The sequence below is a fragment of the Haplochromis burtoni genome, unplaced genomic scaffold (genome assembly GCF_018398535.1).
Source record: "Haplochromis burtoni strain Fernald_Lab_line unplaced genomic scaffold, NCSU_Asbu1 Contig_14, whole genome shotgun sequence".
NCBI classification, from domain to species: domain Eukaryota; kingdom Metazoa; phylum Chordata; class Actinopteri; order Cichliformes; family Cichlidae; genus Haplochromis; species Haplochromis burtoni.
The window spans coordinates 2,963,402-2,983,735 of NW_024582375.1; the positions used below are offsets into that span (position 1 = coordinate 2,963,402).

Genomic DNA, 20,334 nt, shown 5'->3' on the forward strand with positions numbered 1-20,334 from the left:
ATGAGTAATGGGGGTTAAAAAGGGAAAAGCGCTTTCTCTCTCAGTGCCAGATGGGCTCGTGTGTGCTGAGTGAGAGCTGTGAGTGAATGAGTGAGTGAACAGTTGCATCCCTTCTTAGCAGTCCTTCTCCGTCAACAGCAGAAATCAAATAGCACGGGGGACGCGAAGGCTGACCAGCCCTACCTCGTCTGAGCTTCCGTCGAGAACTGGCAGGAAAAGACGCTTTACAATCCAGCAAGAGAATTACTGAAGAACAAGCTGTCTTTTTACATAGTGCATCTTAATGTTTGCCAAAAAGCGGGGGGGGAAATTAACATCTGCTTATGAGAGATTGTGGCATTTGCTGGAGTTCTTGATGATGTCTAAAATGCTCATAGATGACAAAGTGGTTTGTTTTTCTCCCTGAGACGGTTTCAGGTAAATAACTAAACACCTTTTTAACCCATGTAGTTTTAGGAAAATTAAGTACACTGAATTTATTACATTTTTCTCTTGAGGCAACTTCTAAAGAATCCCAGTTCCTATCTTGTTAGTTTATAGGAGTGTTTCCCAACCGCTGTGCCGCAGCACGTAGGTGTGCCATGAGAAATGATCAGGTGTGGAAGATTATCTGGTTCCACCTGATTAGTACTCTAAGCGACCGACGTGAGTAACGGGCAGACCAATTACATTCTCTTCCACTAGAGGGCAGTACAACTATCTGCTCCAATTAAATGGGTTGCCAACTGCCAGTAAAACAGAAGACTAAGAAGAAATTAAATAATAGTCATGCTGTGAGTGAGACAAGGAAAATTAGTCAATCTGACCTGAGTCCTGGAGAAAATTCCGACCCAGATGAAGGCCCTAGCATTCGTCAGAAGAAAGCAAAAAAGGTATACCGTGGACAAACTGAGCTAATTCCGCTCTGCCTGATGCGCGGGGAAAAGTTATCAACATGCTTTTTGTGACATTTTTATTTGGTGCTGTGCCATGTGATTTTTCTAATGTGAAATATGTGCTGTGGCTCCAAAAGATTGGGAAACACTGGTTTATAATACATTATCATGAGCTCATCCCCCATGACCCTGAATTGGCTAAATAAAAGAGAATGGATAGATCAAAATTTCATATTTACAAAATCCATATCCATACAAAATATCTCATGAAAACATGTTATGTATGCATATAGCAAGAAAAATCTTATCACTTAAAGACATGCTATACTTGTTTATTCTATCCAGAAGCCAAAGATATTTGGTTACTGAGACTCAGACCTTGTGCAGGAATAGAGCAGAATATAAGAACCAAGTATGATGTAAAAAAAAAGTTAGAGTTGTTAACTCTGAGCTTTTTTTCAATTTGTCTCGTGGCCTAAATGTTTTTTTTTTAATTGCAGTAAAATATATGTATATGTTTTGACAGTTTGATGTTGCTAATAAAGATCTATAGTCATATAAACGTCAAAGCATTTTCAAATTTGTGATGCATTTTTGCATCATATTTATATATTTTTGACATTTTTTTACAGCTAATACATTATTATATCTCATATTTCATACTTTATTCAAGGTTGCATTATAAAAAATATAAAACAAATGATGAACGTCTCATACTCTGTTTTTTAACAGTGTTCCTGAGAGGCCCATCACATGCAAAATCATGGGAAAACCCCCCAAACATAGGTGCTTAACCATTATTCACAGTGTTTCAGCAGTAGTTAAGACTACAGACTCGTTTTAACACCCTCACCATCCTGTAAATGTGGCATGTGCCCCAAGAGGGTCTGTAGAAGCAGTAATTATTTATTAATTGTTCATAGCCTGAGCAGGCATAGCCCCTTGGACATGCGTTCACAGTGGGGGGAACTTTTCTCTTCCAATTAGCCCAGTGAGGTGGAGATGGTGAGAGCACGGGCCATCAACCACGATGGTGCCCGTGCACAGACTTGTGGGAGATGTGAAGGAGAGGCGGCGAGCGTTTAGGAAGGCACACCATGTTGTGTGCAGCCAAAAGAATACATCAGTGTCCTCGCCATCCTTTGGTGTTATGAGTAGCGTCAGGGCTCAAGGTGTAAAGAAAAAATAGACTGAAAATGGCGGCAAAAGGGCAGAAGCAGACTGTATTAATCCATGCATCTGTGTGCTTTTATACATATAAGTGAAGTTACTGTATGTGAGGTCTGTGTTAGTCTGTGTTCCATGTGTGTGTTCTCAGAGGATGTAAAAGACAAGGTGGGAGTGAGTTACAGCGGAGGCTGAGACATATTAGCTCTTGAGGATTTATGAGGCTGAGATGTTAGGATGACTCTGATGGGCTCACCAAGTGATTGGTGTGCTGGCCTTGCTAAGAATTCGCTTTATGAAGAGCTCTGTAATACTTCAACACAAGAGCCTGATGGCTCATTTGAAAGCCAGACAGAGCACATGAAGGCAATCCACCAAGCCAACATCCCTCTTCATGAACACTTAGCGCAGAGTTGATCTTCAGCTGAATGATTTGGCATCAAATCAGCATAGACCTTAACAAGAGTTATTTTTTTCTCCCCTCATCCTGAACCAAAATTAATGGTGACTCACTGTTGCTTGGGTAACATAAGATTTCTGCGTCAAAAATGCCACGAGACGAGGAAAAAAAAAAGAGTTGAAATTATGGATGGTTTTAGGTGATTGCGAGTTACATTTTTAATGTGGCTACCTTTCATTTCACACGTACATGCTTATCAAGCATTTTAAACCAATCTTCACTGTCTTCTTTCTTTTGACCTGGATTAATTATAATAAAACACAGAGACTGCAGCCCATGGTGTCCAACAATAGGGCATCAATAATGCCTGACGTTATCAACATCTCAGAACCTTGGAACACCTGGGTCCACTTGATCACACTGAAGGCGTAGATTTATGAACGCAGAGTGCAATGGGTTCTGGGCAGAAGGGATACATGGATAATGCAGCTTCATCAGGAGAGACCGTAATGGCTTGCAAGAATGCATTATGGCATCAGCATAAGCTATATCATCTCATCTGGGATATTGAAGATATGCAATCGATGTAATTATACATGCCCACGCACACACATCTAGTACACTACTTTTTTATGTTTGGCTGCATTAATATCCATCATCTGCAATAACAAAAACAAACTACACATCTGTTTATGCAAAAGTTTAAAGGCTTTGCTGTAAATGTGGCAAGAATTTTGAAATGACATTACACGAATTTTACCTGCTTATGTTGATTCATGTAAAAATGACTTTTATAATAACATGTGACCCTTTTATGATTCCATAAAAAGCTAACAAAGACATTCTGTCTGCTTAAAAGGTTTTTATTTTAAAAATACTGCTAATGTACATGATCATATCACACATTCATAATATGTGAGTGTGTCATCATTTATTAAGAAATACAAAACCAGGACATTTTTTAAATAACTGTGAAAAATGAATGCGCCTTATTGGGCAATTCAACAGGGAAGAGGCTACAAAGCGACATAATGCAAGGTTAATAGATGGGAAACTTACTGTAACTATGCCACAGAATGAAAGCCAGAGCTCAACACTTTGCATTATTTTTATGCTAATGTTCGCCACTCGTCAGCTTTTTCACCCCACGGGGGAAAACACAAGCTTTCTTTGTATTATATTTCTGCTTGTCATACTGCAAAACACAAACCAGTTCATGATGTGTGTGTGTGTGCGCGTGCATAAACTCACAAAGAAGCTGTTTTGATAGCAGTCGCTCTTGGGGGAAGAGAGCTCCGCAGTAATATTTTCCAAAAATTCAGAGTGCCCAAGAAACGGGAAAAACAGGAGGAAAGTATTAAACAAAACAAAAAAAAAGGACAATGCTCATTTGGGAATTTTTTTGTTCTCGTTCTCTTTTATAGCCTGCAAAACCGATGGCTTGACAGTTGGAGCAACTTGCTTGGATAATGTTTGAAGAGTGTTGGGGAAGAAAGATGCTGCTATTTTTAACTCTCACTCAATACTTTTCATTCTGAGTTTCTTAGAGTTCCTGTCCCATGAACAAAAAAAGCAGTGAGAATATAGAATTCACAACAATGGTCAGTGTCAAAGTGCCTCATTATTGCAGAAAAGAAAACTGTAGCAGCTGATGTAAGTAACACTTGCAGTTTTACCTTCAGTATAAAACTCAGAAATCAGTCAGATGTGGCCATTTGTGTTTCTTTGCCATTTTTCTCACGTTCCCTTTTATTTTCTCTGTTTTTCATTATTCAGTTGTATCTTTTTCAGTAGTTGTTGTTTGGTGAATGCATTTTCCAGTATTACAGGCCACGAGATGCTAATGGGTCCTTCACAATGGATTCACACCACATATGATACATGATACAGAGTGGCTCAGTATACAAAAGACTGATGTCAAAATGAAAATATACAATGTGGATGTACTGTTTTTCTCCTTTCTTTTTTAATATAAAATGAAAGTGTCAGCAAGGAAAACTGTGGATTCTGTATATCCATTACTATAGTATTGTTATTTGAAGTTAATATTTTAGTGCATATTGGATGATGAATGGGAGATTTCTGCAAAAGAAAAATAAATTTTGTTAATAGCACCAATACTGTCAATAAGAAACTCCAGGAAGCAAACGGGAAGCAGACTGGAGGGTTTGCTTGTACTGGGTATTATTGGTACATAAAAAGAATCATGCAGTTCGTGTCCCACTGCAGTTAGTAGGCTACAGCCTCTAAGCCAGCACACCCAAGGAGAAGCATCCCACCCCAGGCTGCAGTCCCCATCTGCCTGCCCTTTTTCACTCCTCTCCCTTTGACAAGACTGCAGCCCATGGTGTTCAGTCGTTGCTATACTTGTGCACATCAGAAACAGAAAATTTTAAAAAAGGGAAAAATAGAAAGAGCGATATTACAATTGCACTGCTGGACCATTCCAGTCTCTGTGCCCCTAGACAGCACTGTGGTAGTGGCTAGCTTGCTAACTGGCTACAGGAGATGACATGACATGTTTTCCCAACAGACTGTGATTCCCTCCTTTCCTCTCTGGATCAAATCAAACCAGTGTGCTGATGCAGTATGATTGGAGCTGTGGTACTATTTAATAGCCCAGAGACTGAGTCTGACGCATACTGTTGTCTCTATCACTGACTGATTCACTGGAACAATTCCTCATATGCAAGCTACCCGGGGAAGTGAGTCTAGTGGGAAGAGTCATTTTTGAAGCTTGCAATGCAGCTTAGTGAAATGACAATGCGACCTGTATTTTAGAAGTGGTGGAAAAAGTATTTATTTAGATTAAAAACAGTGGTACAAAAAAATAGGAACAGTATTTTTAAAAAATGATTGTAGTTTAATCTGTCTTAACACATTTACATTTCTTAATATAACATATATATAAAGTTAATTAGAACATTCAATAATGTTTTAAAAAAAATGTGTCTTTAATCAATCTGGAAAAAAAACGGACTCTATCCTAACACTACCATTAACACTATCCAGAATTCGAAGCCAGCCAGAAGCCAGCAGCCTCGGTATTAGCAAAAGCTCAGATGAGTTAAAATTCAGTGACTGGAATTAATAAACAGACTGGGAAAAATGTGAGTAAATGACATTTATTTTGTCATATAAATCTTTTCCACCTGCTTTTGATTTTTGAGGTAAAATATGTTAGGTAACAGTGAAGCACATCACATCTTTTTATTATCCGTACCTCTTTCAATCGGCAGAGTGCTTTATTTTCAGTTGACAGAAAATCCTGCAGTCTTTGCAGAGTTTCATAATTTCTTTTATTAAGAAAATAAAATTTTTCATGAAAGAAAAGGTTATTTTTACTTGTAAATGCTGCCAGTTACAGTTCTTGGAATCTGCAAAAACCAGTATTTCCAAGGCAATACTGAAAAAACTGGAAATCGAAATGAGTCAAGAAAATTAGTGCATCTCTATAAAACAGTGGAGACATCTGACCAGTGTGCAAAGTAATGTTGCTCTTTAACTATATATAGCAAGGTAATGTGTCCACAGTCGAGTCACAGTTTACATTAAATCCATTATGTGAATTTAACAATTACAGTAAGTAAGTAGAAATTGGTAACATAAAAAATGTGAATGTTACAGGTAATTTAAAAAAAATCCTCTGGGATTAATAAAATATTCTGAAATACAAAACCACCAAAAAAAAATTATTATTCCAGGTCATTCATCAAAAGTGCACTTTTTATGAAATATTTTAGTTGTGCGCTGTGTTGTTGAACAACCCTGTCGCCAATACACTGGAACCTGAAAAAGTAGATTTTAAAAAGTGTTTCTTGTTGTGTTCTAATACATTTTTGACCATTAAATTGAAACTACTCACTCCTAAGAGACATAAGACTTCACTCACAGTAATGTCAAGCAACTTTTAAAATCAGGGTGGAATGTAAAATGGCTTGTGAAACTCAACGATGATGTAGTTATACAGAAATAAGGACAGAAATTTTGAAGTTTTTCTTGTACTGGTTAGTGGGACATGCTCATTCTAGTCTGAAAAGATTGGAAAAAATGTCAGCTTATATCAAAGAGGACTGATGTTTGGTCTAACCATGATGTTAGCACACAGCTCGATCATGTCACTCACTGTTTCTGCAATTCCAGGCTAAATAGGTTTCCGAAAGAGGTTTGCACATTTATTGTTGGACATAACAGTATATGCTTGAATTGAATCAATGTCATCATTTCAGCCAAACAAAATCAAACACAAGCACATTCACCTGAGGCAGGGGCTCCCTGCTGAGCTACCACTGTTACCACCACCACACTCCACCTGTAACAAGCTCCTCCAAGTCTCTGGCTCACTCTGTAGCCCCCTCACGCCTGCAGCAAGTCTGGGTAGGTAACATTGTTTCTCTCTAATAGTATCTCTTGGTCTCTCAGCCTCATAAAAAGAATTATTATCAGCTCTCTTAAAAATCATCAAGCACAGATGTAAAAAGGCTCAAGAGCATGAAATTGTAGCTACTAAGGGTGTACTTATGCAACACTAGGGTGTGATTCAGGCCTCAAATAGCCAGAGCCATTGAAGAAAGACACTATTGCAGCGCGTGACAGAGACAATTGAAAAAAAAAAAAGCAAAGAGGAGAAGAAGAGGGAAAGAACAAAATGTGAAATGGAAAGGGTCAGAGAAAGACAGCATTTTATGCCACATATGTAATTCTGCAGGGTTTTGTTTTATTTTCTCAAAGCACGTTCCCTTACTGACTCGTGCATCAAACAGCGCGACAACAGAAAGCTTATCATGTTGACGGCTTATCTCCTACTTTCACCTCCTCAAAGCAATAAACACACACAGAGCAAGTGGAAGATGGGAAATGCACAACAACAGAGGATGGCTCTTCAGGATCAATGCCACTACAGCTTTCCCTGTCTTTTTTTTTTTCATCTTCCAGGTCCCGTCCGAGAAACAGAAACAGTCTAAGGCTGTTGACGGAGCTATGGATTATCCTGTATGCATGGAATGACCGATGTGAACAGAGTCTGAAGCATGAAGGACACCGATCGTGTCAGCCAAGGCAAAGGCATATTACAACAGAGCGCAGACCTCAAGGACTCAAGTAGATTAAAACTGATTGAAATCCCATTTGTGGCATTTGTGGTCTGTTCTGTCAGCATCCCTCCCCACCCGTCACCCTCCACCCGCTCTCTTTTTCAATGTTCCCAAAGTGAGCCGAGTGTGAGTCTGAATATAAAACAAATAAGATTGCATTTGTGGAGACAAGCGCCTCAAATTTGCATGGCAATAATATCAAGCTGTGAGATTTTGTAATATGAACAGCAATAAAGAAGTGTGTGTTTGTGTGTGCTTGAGCGCTTGTGTGTCTGTGTATGGGTGTCAGTTTTTTGACAGGAAACAACGTGACATTATGGAAGGAAACTGATAAATCACTATCTGACAGAAAAATATGTACACAGATGTGCATCTGCGTACGGGCATGCTCGAAACCAAACATTCAATTCAGTCACACGTGCATGTACACACACCTTTAACCAAATACAAAAACGCACCATCATGCGTTTAAAATGCTTGATGCTTTTATTTTAGTTAGCAGAAGATTTCAAATCTGAGGTTATTTAGGGGATTTAGGGATTATTATGTAGGCTGTTTTATTATGTTGTATAAAGCTTTATAATGGCTGGCAGGAGGCACTGCCTGCAAAGTCCCCTGTGTGCAGCAATTGCCACATATTACATGCAAAATCATCAGCTATGTGTTAATTTTATTATTTTAAGATCATAGTAAAATCCTCCTGCACAGATGTGGGTATATGCTGTTTACCTGCAAAATGAACCACTAAATCTACATGCAGTGCATACAGATACATACCTTGCTTTTGTGGATTTACTATAAGTTGTTACATTTACTGCAGGCCTATCCTCTCTAATTTGGGGAGGAGGATAGATCTGAGTCTACAGTACATAACACTGATTGCAGAATTTTTACATCTATAGCTATAGCATGAAGAAGAAACAGGAAGACTGAGGGGAAAATCATCACACTTTACATAGGTAGGAATTCTAGTTTATTTTAGTTGCAAAAGCAAAAATGCAGTAAAGCCTAGAGCTTTCAACAGAGTACTTAATTGCTTAATGGTTAAATAAATTATGCATATAGGATAAGTAATTACACACCTAAAAACAATGGTCAAAACAGCTTCTTCATGCTTTGTGTTGAGCACTTCAAATTGAAATGTGCTTTGAAAAGGAAAAAATTCCATGCCGCAGTGTGCCCTGTTAATGTATGTAGCGCATATGCACACTATCGGTCTTCTTTTTTTTTTTTTCAGTAGTTGGTTATACCTGGCATCCACCTCCACGGGTCTCTTGAGGCAAGCTGATAAGCTTAAGCTCTCTTCAATAAGAGTCATATCTAGCCTACACAAAATGCCACCATGCGCCATGGAGTCCACGTTGTGACAAATACTTCCTGATGTTATCAAGATACTGAGGATTTATGAAACATGCATACCGCTTATTTAATGGCAAAAGTGAAGTGCCTCCACAGCGCGAGCGGTTATGTCAATAAGATCGGAACTTCCTTGAAACGAAACACGCGCAGCTCAGTGTGAAGCAGTTTAGCCACAGGAAGAAAATGATTTTGGAGAAAGACCAGATTTCGAATGTCATGTTGACTCCTGTCTGCTGAACAAATTGGTATTAACGTTCAGTCCATTTAAACACGGTTCAAAGCCGTCTCTTCATGAGATCAGCAGGTAAAAAACAGTCAAACAGAGCACTGAGGATATGTAGCTCCTCTAACCAGGCATACAACTGTGAAGGCACAGTTGAAAAACAGGCAAAACAAGACATCCACAGTTACAGTTCACTGCAGGTCTTTCTTGATAATAGAGCCATTTGTTCTGCCTTCACCTGAGCACACAACCTCCCCTCCCTCAATGTGTAGAGGCCACATCATGAGAGAGAGTAAAAGGCCATGGGGCTGCAGTGAAGATACCTCATTTCTTAAAATTCTTTGAGATGTAATGGAGCCAGAATGGTGATAACGAGAAAAAGGACTCGAGATGACCAAGCTCAAGCTTCCCCTCGTTAAATAAATGTATGCGAAGATGTCTGGGCAACAACTAATGAGCCCTTTTCTACTGTAAACAACCATTAAGTTTCTTTTCTTTGTAATGATCATTTCTCTCCCTTTTGGCTGTCCATTGAAAACTATGCATTTACCATCTGAAAACACATTGTGAGCACTTAGCATTTAGGGGATGTTTTAGTTTAGTTATGCTGATATTTTGGAGAGCTTTTTGCAAGGTGAGGATTCTTAATCTTTTATTCAGGAAATGCAGAGATTATGTGTTGTATCTCAGTAATAAAAAGTTCAGTTATGTCAAGATTTGTAATAACAACGCTTACAGTAATGACTTCCCACTTGAAATATGAATGTTAGCCTTTTTCTTCGTGTAATTGCTGCAGCTGACTTTGCTATTTCTATGCTACTAAGCTCAGTGAAACACAGTTGGCTTTTTACTCAACTGGATAAGGAAACTACTGCCCGACTATATAGGATTGTAAGGACCAATATCTGGTGATGTAAAAATCTGATGTATCGGCCAAACTTCTTTTCTTCAGAAACACAAAATATTAAAACATTTCTCCAACATTTGTATGCATAGTTATTTATGGGTCCTTACTAAGATGATTTAACAATGCAGTTCACATTTGATGTCAACATGAAAGTTGCAGAGGATCTTCTGGCAGACAAAATATGCAAAATCAACACTTGTAACATTGTTAACCAATGTTTCTAACATCTTTTTATATTTTTATTAATCAGCTATTGCAAATTGCTTGTCAGATAGCTAATATCGGTTCTGCTTATATCATGTAGCTACTTGCATTTGTTTAGAATAACTGTCTCTAAGTCTCTGACAGTCAACATTAAGAATTCCTTCATCTGCAAGATGTCTGCACGTATTACACTCTCCCAGAACATTTCAGTGTATTTAGATTTTTGCATCACCATAGAGTGACAGAAATTTATATGACCACTAAATAGCCTCCACTCGGGGCATTGAGTTTGGCTTTATCTTGTGCAACTGTATAAAATGTTCTCTTTTTTTGAAATTGCAGCTCATATCAGCAGATAACCACAGATGTCGACTTCAAATTGCTTGATCTAAAGATGACAGTCTTATTATTTTGGATCTTATTATTAGGATAAAGCAGCCTGAGAAATTAAGCAAGCACTCACATTTAGAGAGCTTAAAGCAGCTTTCATTTTTGCTTCCAAATGACAAATGTTGCTTTTCTTCTCTATTAATAATATCAATAACAATAAGAACTCTGGTTGGACTAAAACTGACATTATTACACAGGAAGTGCCACTCTTCCATGAAAAATAAGTCCATCTGTTGGTGAGGGATTTAGAAACACCCCTGGAGCTTCTTCTTCTTCTTCTTTTTTTTTTTTTTAAAGATGAAACAGAAAAAAAGATTTAGTGCAGGTTTTGCTAACATAAAGAAAGCCCTGTGATCCACTTTGCTCCACACTGTAGGTTTATCCACCTTAAGCCCTAACTAAAAAACAGCGAAAATCTAGCTGCCCCGAGACTGTTGATGCAGTTTTCTACGCTTGGATATGGCTTAATTTTACATTCAATTTTCTTTACATGCTTCAAGGCAAACACAATTCAATGTAAAAGCCAAACAACCCCGAGGAAAATCGTGTTCATGTCTGAGTAGTTTTCACTCTTAATGACAGCAAAGCTAAGTCAGAATCTACCCCTGCCCCTGCCCCTCTCTCTCTTACCGTCCACACAGGCGGGTCTAGCTCTTGTAGTTCCAGCGATCTGGCCCTTCTTACAGGCACAGCGGGCCGTCTGCCTGGCGATGGTCCGCCGTGGTTGGCTGCTGTCCCTGTCCAGCGTCACAATCTCACATGTCCCCGCTGCCAGCTGGCCTGGAAATGACATTGCACCACAGGACACGAGGTCAGAAAGATGAAATCATAAACAGGGCAAAATAAATGACTCTGTCTCTTCTGTTAAATTTGTGTTATGTTGTATGTTCAGCAGTGTAGAACTTTTTTTTAAATCCTTGGTAGCTCAGCTGACAGGGCAGCAGGTTAACAATAGCTAATTTGTAGTGTCAGGTCTTATGAGAACAACTAGTGCATGTGTGCATTCTGAAATGTCCTTATCTTTAGCAAAGACTCTAGACACATTAATATGCATGCTAAGATCATTTAACCTCAGAAAGGTAAGACTCATTTTGCTGTACCGGTTGTATCCTGGAAAGTAGATGCTTTATTCCCCTGCTGAAGTACAGGCAGGTGTGATTTCAGTGCTGGGTTTAATAAAAGCTAGAGAGGAGTAAGAGCAAGGTTCAATGATGGAGCACATCCAGGTTCTTCTATTTACATTTACAAGACAGAGCACCGGCCTTGGTGAAAGTGTGCACCTCTTGATGTCCTTTTAATTGCTCACGAATTCAACTTTCTTTTTCTAAGAGACGTTGCGGTGTCTAACTTGAATAAACAGATTGGAGATGTGAAAGGGCTAGATGAAAAATCTACTTTCCTTTAACTGATTTTAACCACATCAGCAGGAATACCATTTTTGCCTCTTTCACTGTGAAAGCGATTTGCATTCATTAAGGTTTGACAGGCCTGAGATCCTTAGCCCTCGACATCTCCACTGGAACCGCTCACAAGCCAGCAGAGGGACACTGTAATGGGGCTGACTTTAAAAGACAATGGTGGAGAAATTACTTTTAAATTTCAGCCACCTAAAGACTACCCATGAGCTATTTCCCATTAAGGGCCACATCCAATCAGTGCACCTCTTTGAAGGTAATGTTCCCATTACCCATGAATAAAACGCATGAATACTGATGAACTTTGTAATTGCTGCCAAGCCCCACTGTCTTACACACAGACATATCCTTCCATGTATTCAATCAGGCGACCTTTGGCCTTGTAGCTGGGCCCTTGCTGCTCGCAAATTAACCTTTGTCTGTGTGTGGAGGCCCTCGGATGCCATCTTGGAGAGGCTTATCGGGATCTAATTGTGATTGGCAAGAGGATGGAAGTTGTGATTAAATCTGGACTTGAGTCGCGAACACTTGGGTGGCTAGCTTAATGAACTGAGCGGCGAGGGGTCACACCCAGGGTAATGGGGATCTATCAGGATTCATCCACATGCAGGTACCTGCGGTGGCCATGGTCACACACACTGAGAACACGGCTGTGTGCATATAATATTTAGCTTGCTATACTCTTACATGTGCTATTTGAATAATATGTCTATGGATATAGGTTTGCATGTGTTCAGTACCTTCAAACGTTGATTAAGTAGCATTATGCTGCACTTTAATTAATATATTTATATAAGAAGACAGATATTCAAAAATTAATTGATGTAACAAAACGTTGTCTCTGAGAATTAGACAGAGCTGTAGTGTTTTAGCAATGGGTAAGGGTTCAGACACATGGATCCGTTACTCAAACAAATTCCTGGAATTAAACTTCTCACTGGTGATACCTGAAACAACACACCCCTACCAGTGCAGCATTCACAGACATTCTTCAGTTTAATAGTTTAACCTTTTCATAATTTAATTATTCTTCTTTTGTTTCACATTTTTGTATGTTTTGCTGACACCAAAAAATTATATTCCAAATGAGTGAAAACAAGCTTAAAACATCTCCTGACATATTTTCTGCTGAAACAGGCCAAATTATTTTGGCAGAAGTGCTACTTCTGTCCAAAATGTCAGAAACACAGTGTGAAAAATGCTTTGCAAAACTACTGCGACTGCTTCCAAGGAGCTGGCAGGTCACTGATAAACGAATGCAGAATTAGCTAACCCACTTGGAAAAGTAACACAAATTTGGTATTTGCCCAGGCAGTTGCATTTGATGGTTCACTTGTCAAATATAGGGTCAAAGTAAAAGTACTGTACTCCAATAAATGTCAAATTAAGTACCAGATCAAAGTGGCCAATTATTTCAACTACTTTATCGACGTAATTAAGAACAGCACCCATCATTACCCATGTCCACCTATATTGTCTGTGTGTCTGTTTGTGTGTGCATGCAGCCAGTTACCAGGCGTTATTGGTATACAATTTATTATATCTATAAATACAACTCTACAAAGAAGACAGGAGACGTGATTAGAGATGTGCAGAAAGATAAATTAACACAAGATGCCTTTGCTCAGAAAGGCATGCCAACAAAATTCACTGTCTGAAATGTTTTGCAGTGAGATGAAGCGCCCCTTCCCCATCGAAACACATACACACACACACACACACACACACACACTTGCTCTTCTTCTCTTTCATGCCTTCTTACTTAACATACCTCTTGCATCTATTCTATCTTTAATGCCTGATGTCGGATAATGATGTCTGAACTGCTGTATGTGTATTTGCATCTATGCGCATCTTAATGCTACTCACTGCCTTCTTCCTGCTTCCTCTTTTGGAACTCTTCCATCGCAAGACGCTGGACAGACTGTTTAGATCTGTCTTATGCAATCTTGTGAATCACTGTGCCACCGAGTTACCATGTGCGAAGTCAACAAGTTCAGAGACTGTGGCTGATTTGACGCTGCGATTCTCTGTTGTTGGTCTATTTTGAGTCGATGGAGCTCATTAATTGACTATGTTTCATCAAACAGGGGTCTTGCTCTTGCCGCCACAGCTGTAGCTGTCAGGAAACTGAATTAATATCTGTTTTATGTTGTTGTCTTGCCGTGTAAAGTATACTACTTCTTGGTATGACGATGAATCTTCTAATTTTAAACTGAGGTTAAAACGAAACAGTTCCTTACTCACATTATGAAGCTAAATAGGACAGAGAAAAATATTTCATGTTTTATTTAAATGTATATTTTTGAGCTGCTGACACTGATCTTAACTGTTGGATTATATACCTTTAAAACATTGAAACAGACCTTTAAACTGGTCGGGAATTGACTAAAGCTTGATTTAGACTTCCCACTTAGACTGTGGCAAACCAACTTACATACTAACTGCAAGCTCTTTTTATTCCTACAGTGCAACTTTCCACACCATTTAATTTGTTGTGGTATGCGTCGACGAGACGTATAGTTACATTTCTCAGGAGGTGCATTTCAGGTTGCATAGAAGCTTGCAGCATAAATTTAAAGGGGTTAAAGTGTAAGTTACAACTTAGATCTGACACATTCATATGTAAGCCCCAATCACACATGGAGTAAAGACCGGTCAGTAACTCCACGGTAACCACTGGTTGCCAAGAAAAAAATGTGTATCCCCCAAAACTAAAATTCTTTGCTGTTGCTAGGTGACATTGGCCAAAACGAGCTAGTTGAAGTTGCTAGTTGTACTGAAAACTTTGCAATTGTTTTGGTTGCTAGCAGTTTGTCATGGTCAGCCTTAGTTTGTATGGAAGACGCAGGCTTGTCTCCAAACTCTTGCCAACTACGAACCGCTAACAGTCCAGCACAAATCAGAAACACACACTGCTCACTTTCTAAAACATTTTGGTTTCAACGTAAGGCACAACCTTTACTTTGAAGATTAATGGTTTCCATTATCAAATTGTGTTGCAGTTTGTTCAAGTTTCATTACAGCTCACTGGTTAGTTAGCAAATCTATGTAGACAAGTTGCCATTTTCAATCCAACAATAGGCACCCCAGCAATCTGCTTGCGACCAAAGCAATCACAAGGATGTTTTTGTGCGCAGTACCTTTTATGTGACAAGCAAACATTCACCAACTGACCGGGAAATACACATTTTTCCAGGGGGTAGTTGATGAGTATCTAGGCTTGTGTGACTGAGGCCTTGAATTGAAATTGTCAAATTATTCAACGGGTTGAATTTCTGTGCACGTTTGAACACATTTTATGGCTGTAAAACTCAAAAACAATTTCACTTTTAAATTGAAGTGTAACAAATGTGTTTCATGGAGTTTGGTCAATGTTAAGATAATTCATCCATGCCAGCTGACGCAAGACTTTAATGAGAAGAGTTAAAAGCCATTATACACACGCTAACATGCTTAGAAAGCAGTTTGATGTTGGCCAGGTATTATATTCACCTTCTTCATTCATTGATTTATTAGATGTTAACCAGTTAGCACTAACACCAGAAACACAGCTCCACAGGTATGTCCACAGTAAGTAATTAATCCTTAATAATAACAAATATCTTCCTCAGATTTCACAGCAGTCCATAACTAAACCAGTAATAAAATGTAAAAATATGGTCCAACTTTCGAATTCTTGCAATAAATTCTAAATCAAATTTCCGCAAGCATCCTTAATATGCTACTAAAAATGATAATAAAAAGTTAATACTAAAAATGTATCTGGGTTGCCATCCTGAGGAATTTGTTTCTGCAGACAGTTTTACAGACAGAAAGATATTTGTTTGATAGTTGGGGGGAATCTCACAGAAGTCTTTAGGGAAATGCCAAAACAAGTTCTAAATGCAAGTGTTCTAGGTGTTTCAGTTTTTCCAGATAATATGTAAGAGAACTTGAAGACAAGCTGGTCTCTATCTCCCAATAACGTGGGAGTTGACTTCATTGCTTCTTTTCTAAAACAAATTGCTCCAAGCGTCCCTGTGGCTCTGCCTCCAGAACACAGTGCCAAGGATAGGACAGACTCTGCCACTGTGAAACACAGCAAAGCTAAACAAACAAAGAATAAAAAAAATGAACCGAACCAAATCTCCCCAACACAACAAAGTATCCCTCCTCCCACTGGTCCTGGGGGATCTCCAGAAAAAGTTGAAATGTTAGAGGATACACAGCTCCGATAAGGCTCTCTCACCACAGCATAACTGCTCATTTGGTCCACAAGACAAACTCTGTATTTCTCAGAATTAATATGAAATATCATTGTTCATTTACAATTTATTACATGCACTGATGCAGTCTTTTCACAATCATCCCATGAAGAAAATGGACCGTGACGAGAGGAAGCTGTAATCCCCTTTTTGGGGATAGCCACATAAACAGTGGAGAAAAAAAATCAGAAACTGGAAGGAATCCTTAGAAAGAAGCCCAAAGCTTCAAAGAAGCTTTGGGCTTTCTTTGGGCATAGTAGTGCTATGATTCATCATCAACCTTATCGGCTCCTGTTGTTGAGCAGTTGTCAACTTGGCCAGCCAAATGCCTGATTAAAATGTATGTGTGGCCACCCTAGAGTGAAATGAAGGCTCTGACTGTGGCAGAAGATGAATGTGACACAGTGTATGACTTAATGCAATGTAATGTTATTGACATGCTCCTGTGTCTTATTATTCCTTCTCCCGCTATTCAGCACATTAAAATTGCACAGCCATACAGGGCTATTTGACAAATGTCCAGCATGGCATTGCAGGAAGACTTGACTCAACCCCCGCTGCTTGCATCTTTTGCTTTGCGTCTTTTTCAGAAGGTGCTTTTTCATTCATTTTTAAAAAATATATTATTTTTTGTCTTGTTTTCCTGCTCAAGAGACCCAAACGCATGAAAAAGCTACTTCTAAGAATCTGCTGATCTGAATGTCTAAGATATTTATAAATGTGTGGTTAAGGCTTGCTATGAACGGTTGGTATAGTTTGGTTGCTGTTTTTTTTCTCTTCTTCTTCTTCTTTCTTGGTCCTTTGAAAATCTAAAGTGTGTTAGACTCATGCTGAGATTGCATACTGTGCTAAACAAGAAGCTGCTATTACTGAACCATTTTTGAGTGTCCTCGTAAATGCAGCACAAAAACACATTCTGACATGACATTTACTGAGATACTGAAGTGCGGTCTAACCGAATGAGTTTTTAATTAGCCCTCATTTTCCAGTAATACTCATGGCAGCGTACATAAGAAAGATGAGTCCTCCCATGCAAAAAATAGTTGCAAAATGTCTCTGGATGGTAAATGAACACCACGGCACACATTTGAAGTAGTAAATGAAATTCAGCCGTTTAACAATGGCGGTGCAACAAACAAATTATAAATGGGATGTACATGGGGATAAAACCTCACAGTGGCATATGAGAAAAGATGGTCCCATCAATTACTAATGCAAACACAATTAGCATTTTTTTAAATCATTATTATTACTATTATTATTATTATTATTGGGATTTTTTTTAAAGCAAACTAATACATGCTGCCTCAAATAACATGCTGCATCATGTTTCAGGTATTATAAACTGATTGTAAATTATATATAGCACCTTTCAAGATAAATATCATAAAGTGCCTTACAGCACAAAAATATTAGTCTACAGAGTTTGCATATTTATATCCAAATATCTGTTTATAAAGAAGGTATAATTAGCTTAGGAACCAGAATAATTTGATCTCATTTTAAGCGCTGATTGACTGGAAGGTAGGCTTGTGATTGTACTATAATAACAGGATACAGGAACAGATAGATATATTTGGAAGCCCGCTTTTTAATGCACAAAATATGTAAAGCTTATCCTTAAAAATATTTAGTCACATTTAAATTTCAAAGACAATCATTGGTACGATGTTATTGGACACATTTAGCGGCAAAGCAATAGTCTTGAAAACTGTATTAGGAGGAGATAACAGGAGCTTTGTAGTTCTTTAGAGTCGCCACACATTTGCTGTCATTTGAACCAACCAAGTGACTACCATCAGCATCTGTGGAGCCCTGTGATCTCACTAGCATGGCTAAAATTATGCTGTGTAAGGGGAAGAACCTTAAATGCTGAAATATATACATGCAGTATTGATTTGTGTATTAAGCAAACATTGTTGTAATTGTGTCTCCGAGGAGCCAAGTCACTTGTGTATATTGTGCAGCTGTGAAGCAATTACAACAGTGCTAACACGCAGATATGCAATACATGTAATGTTTAAACAAAAATTTATTTTTCACATACTCGTCATTTAAGCTAGTTGGAGACTGCCATTTCTGTTCGGAAAAGTCACAGTGTGAGTGTGAAACATTGCCAGGCTTAAATACTATATCACTACAGCTGTTTGGATCGAGACAAAAGAGTCCAGCGCTAACATTGCAAGTCTATACTGCTGTTTTAGCCAAATGTAGCATTAGTAGAACCTTGGTGTCATCATCCTACCCTAAAGCCTGATGGGCTAGCTTTTAAACAAATCCTTTTAACAAGCCTAATCAAGGCTGGAAGAGCAAGTTGAACAACATGTGGTGTGACGGGAAGGAGAGCAGAGCAGACGATATTACAGCTTCAGGTAAAAGAGCAGAAAGCTGATGGAGTGTCAGAATGAAAGACATATTTAAAAAAATAAAAATAAAAAAACAACAATCATTTTATGTTTTAAGTGAAAGGGTTTTAGCTTAGCAAGAATAACATAACGCATCTGCTCAGCTAACATGTTTAGCTAAGCTAGTTAGCTTGGCTCAACAAACATACAAGATCAAGGCATACAGCCTGATCCTCTCCAAAATCGTCCAGCAACTTCCACCTTACTAACCAGCATGACACATGCTGTATTTCCTCTAAAACAATCCACTGTCTTTAGAATCTAAATAATCTATTCTAAATTATTACCTATTATCAATTCTAAAAACAATACTGTAAACCATAGTTTCTGATTGGCGTGGAGCATATTAGCATAGTAGTCAATTAACTTTAATAAAAACAGAGATACACTTACTATTATTTTATTTGATTAATAGAATATAATTGTTGGAAGGTAGATTTCATTATCTTTTATAAAAACAAATCTTGTTAGGTTGCTCCATCTTCGGTTAAACTAATCTAAACTAATCTCCTAGTTTCTTTTTACTTTTTCCTAAGGGCAGCTGATATCTCGAACTACTTTTTGACTTGCTCTGGATACTTAATTAAAATAAACTCAGAAAAATCTAACTGATTGACACACACACACGCACACACACACACACACACACACTAGACTAGAGTGACCAAAAACTCATAAAAAGTTAGCCTTGGAATTATTAATACCTCGTCTATGCTGCCATGAGTCAGAGAAAGTTCTGGAGACAATTCTCATCGGAGCGCTTCTTCATCATGCAGAGAGAGAGTGAGGGAGAAAAAGAACTGTAGCTTGGCCGATCTATTTTGGGTGAAGCAAGCTTGTATGAGTGCTTCACTTGCTTTGAGGAAGTGGAAGTGATTTGATTTTTCTTTGCTGCGTTTTCCCCTAAAATGTTCAAGCAAAGAAGCAGTCGCACTGAGGCACAAACACACACACTAAAACATACAATTATGCATGAAAGAATATAAGCAGACAATGCAGCACACAAACTATTGCCAAGGATATAACCATGAGACAGACTTCTATCGTCCTCTCTGTCTTTCTTACATACAGTATGTGCACTCAGACATACTTAACTGAATATTGCCATGCAACCATAACGAAAATTTAAGTAAGTCGAGCCTCTGCTCTGCACAAATCTCATGAAGATAAATTTTCTGCTCCTAGTTCTCAATGTCTAAAATTTCCAGCACAAGATAATAAGCATAAAAAGAGCTGCTTTTAATTCCAGTCAGTCTCTCAGTGATGACCCATGTGCTAATCAGTACAAGTTAGTATATTAATTTACAAAAGTGAAATGGCAAACATGGTCCGCATTATACTAGGTAAATATTAACAGTTTAACATTTACACTGGGAATGTGTCACACAGATGTCACATCAGAGCTGCCTCTCTCCTGCATAGGGTGGCTGATTAGAAGTTGTGACCCATTTCTCTTAAAAAAGAAAAAAGCCATACATTTGTCATGCTTTTCGATATTCACATAAATGTTTCTCTCTGACAAAAAAAGCTATAACATCTGCCGCATATATTAAAACAACCCAGTACAAGAAGGTTTATAAGATTTGCAAACCACTGCATTCTTTTCATTTAAGTTTTACACAATGTTTCCACACAAAGGGTGTGGGCTC

General features: G+C 38.4%; 1 protein-coding gene across 3 annotated transcripts in view; it reads right to left on the reverse strand.

Moving 5' to 3' along the window:
- Nucleotides 1-20,334, reverse strand: part of tafa5a (TAFA chemokine like family member 5a) — a 157,056-nt gene that overhangs the window by 54,425 nt on the left and 82,297 nt on the right. For all 3 annotated transcript variants that reach the window (XM_005915696.3, XM_005915695.3, XM_005915697.2), the window contains exon 2: nt 11,249-11,398. In XM_005915696.3, the coding sequence (XP_005915758.1) occupies nt 11,249-11,398 (150 nt within the window). The remainder of the gene's footprint in view (nt 1-11,248; nt 11,399-20,334) is intronic.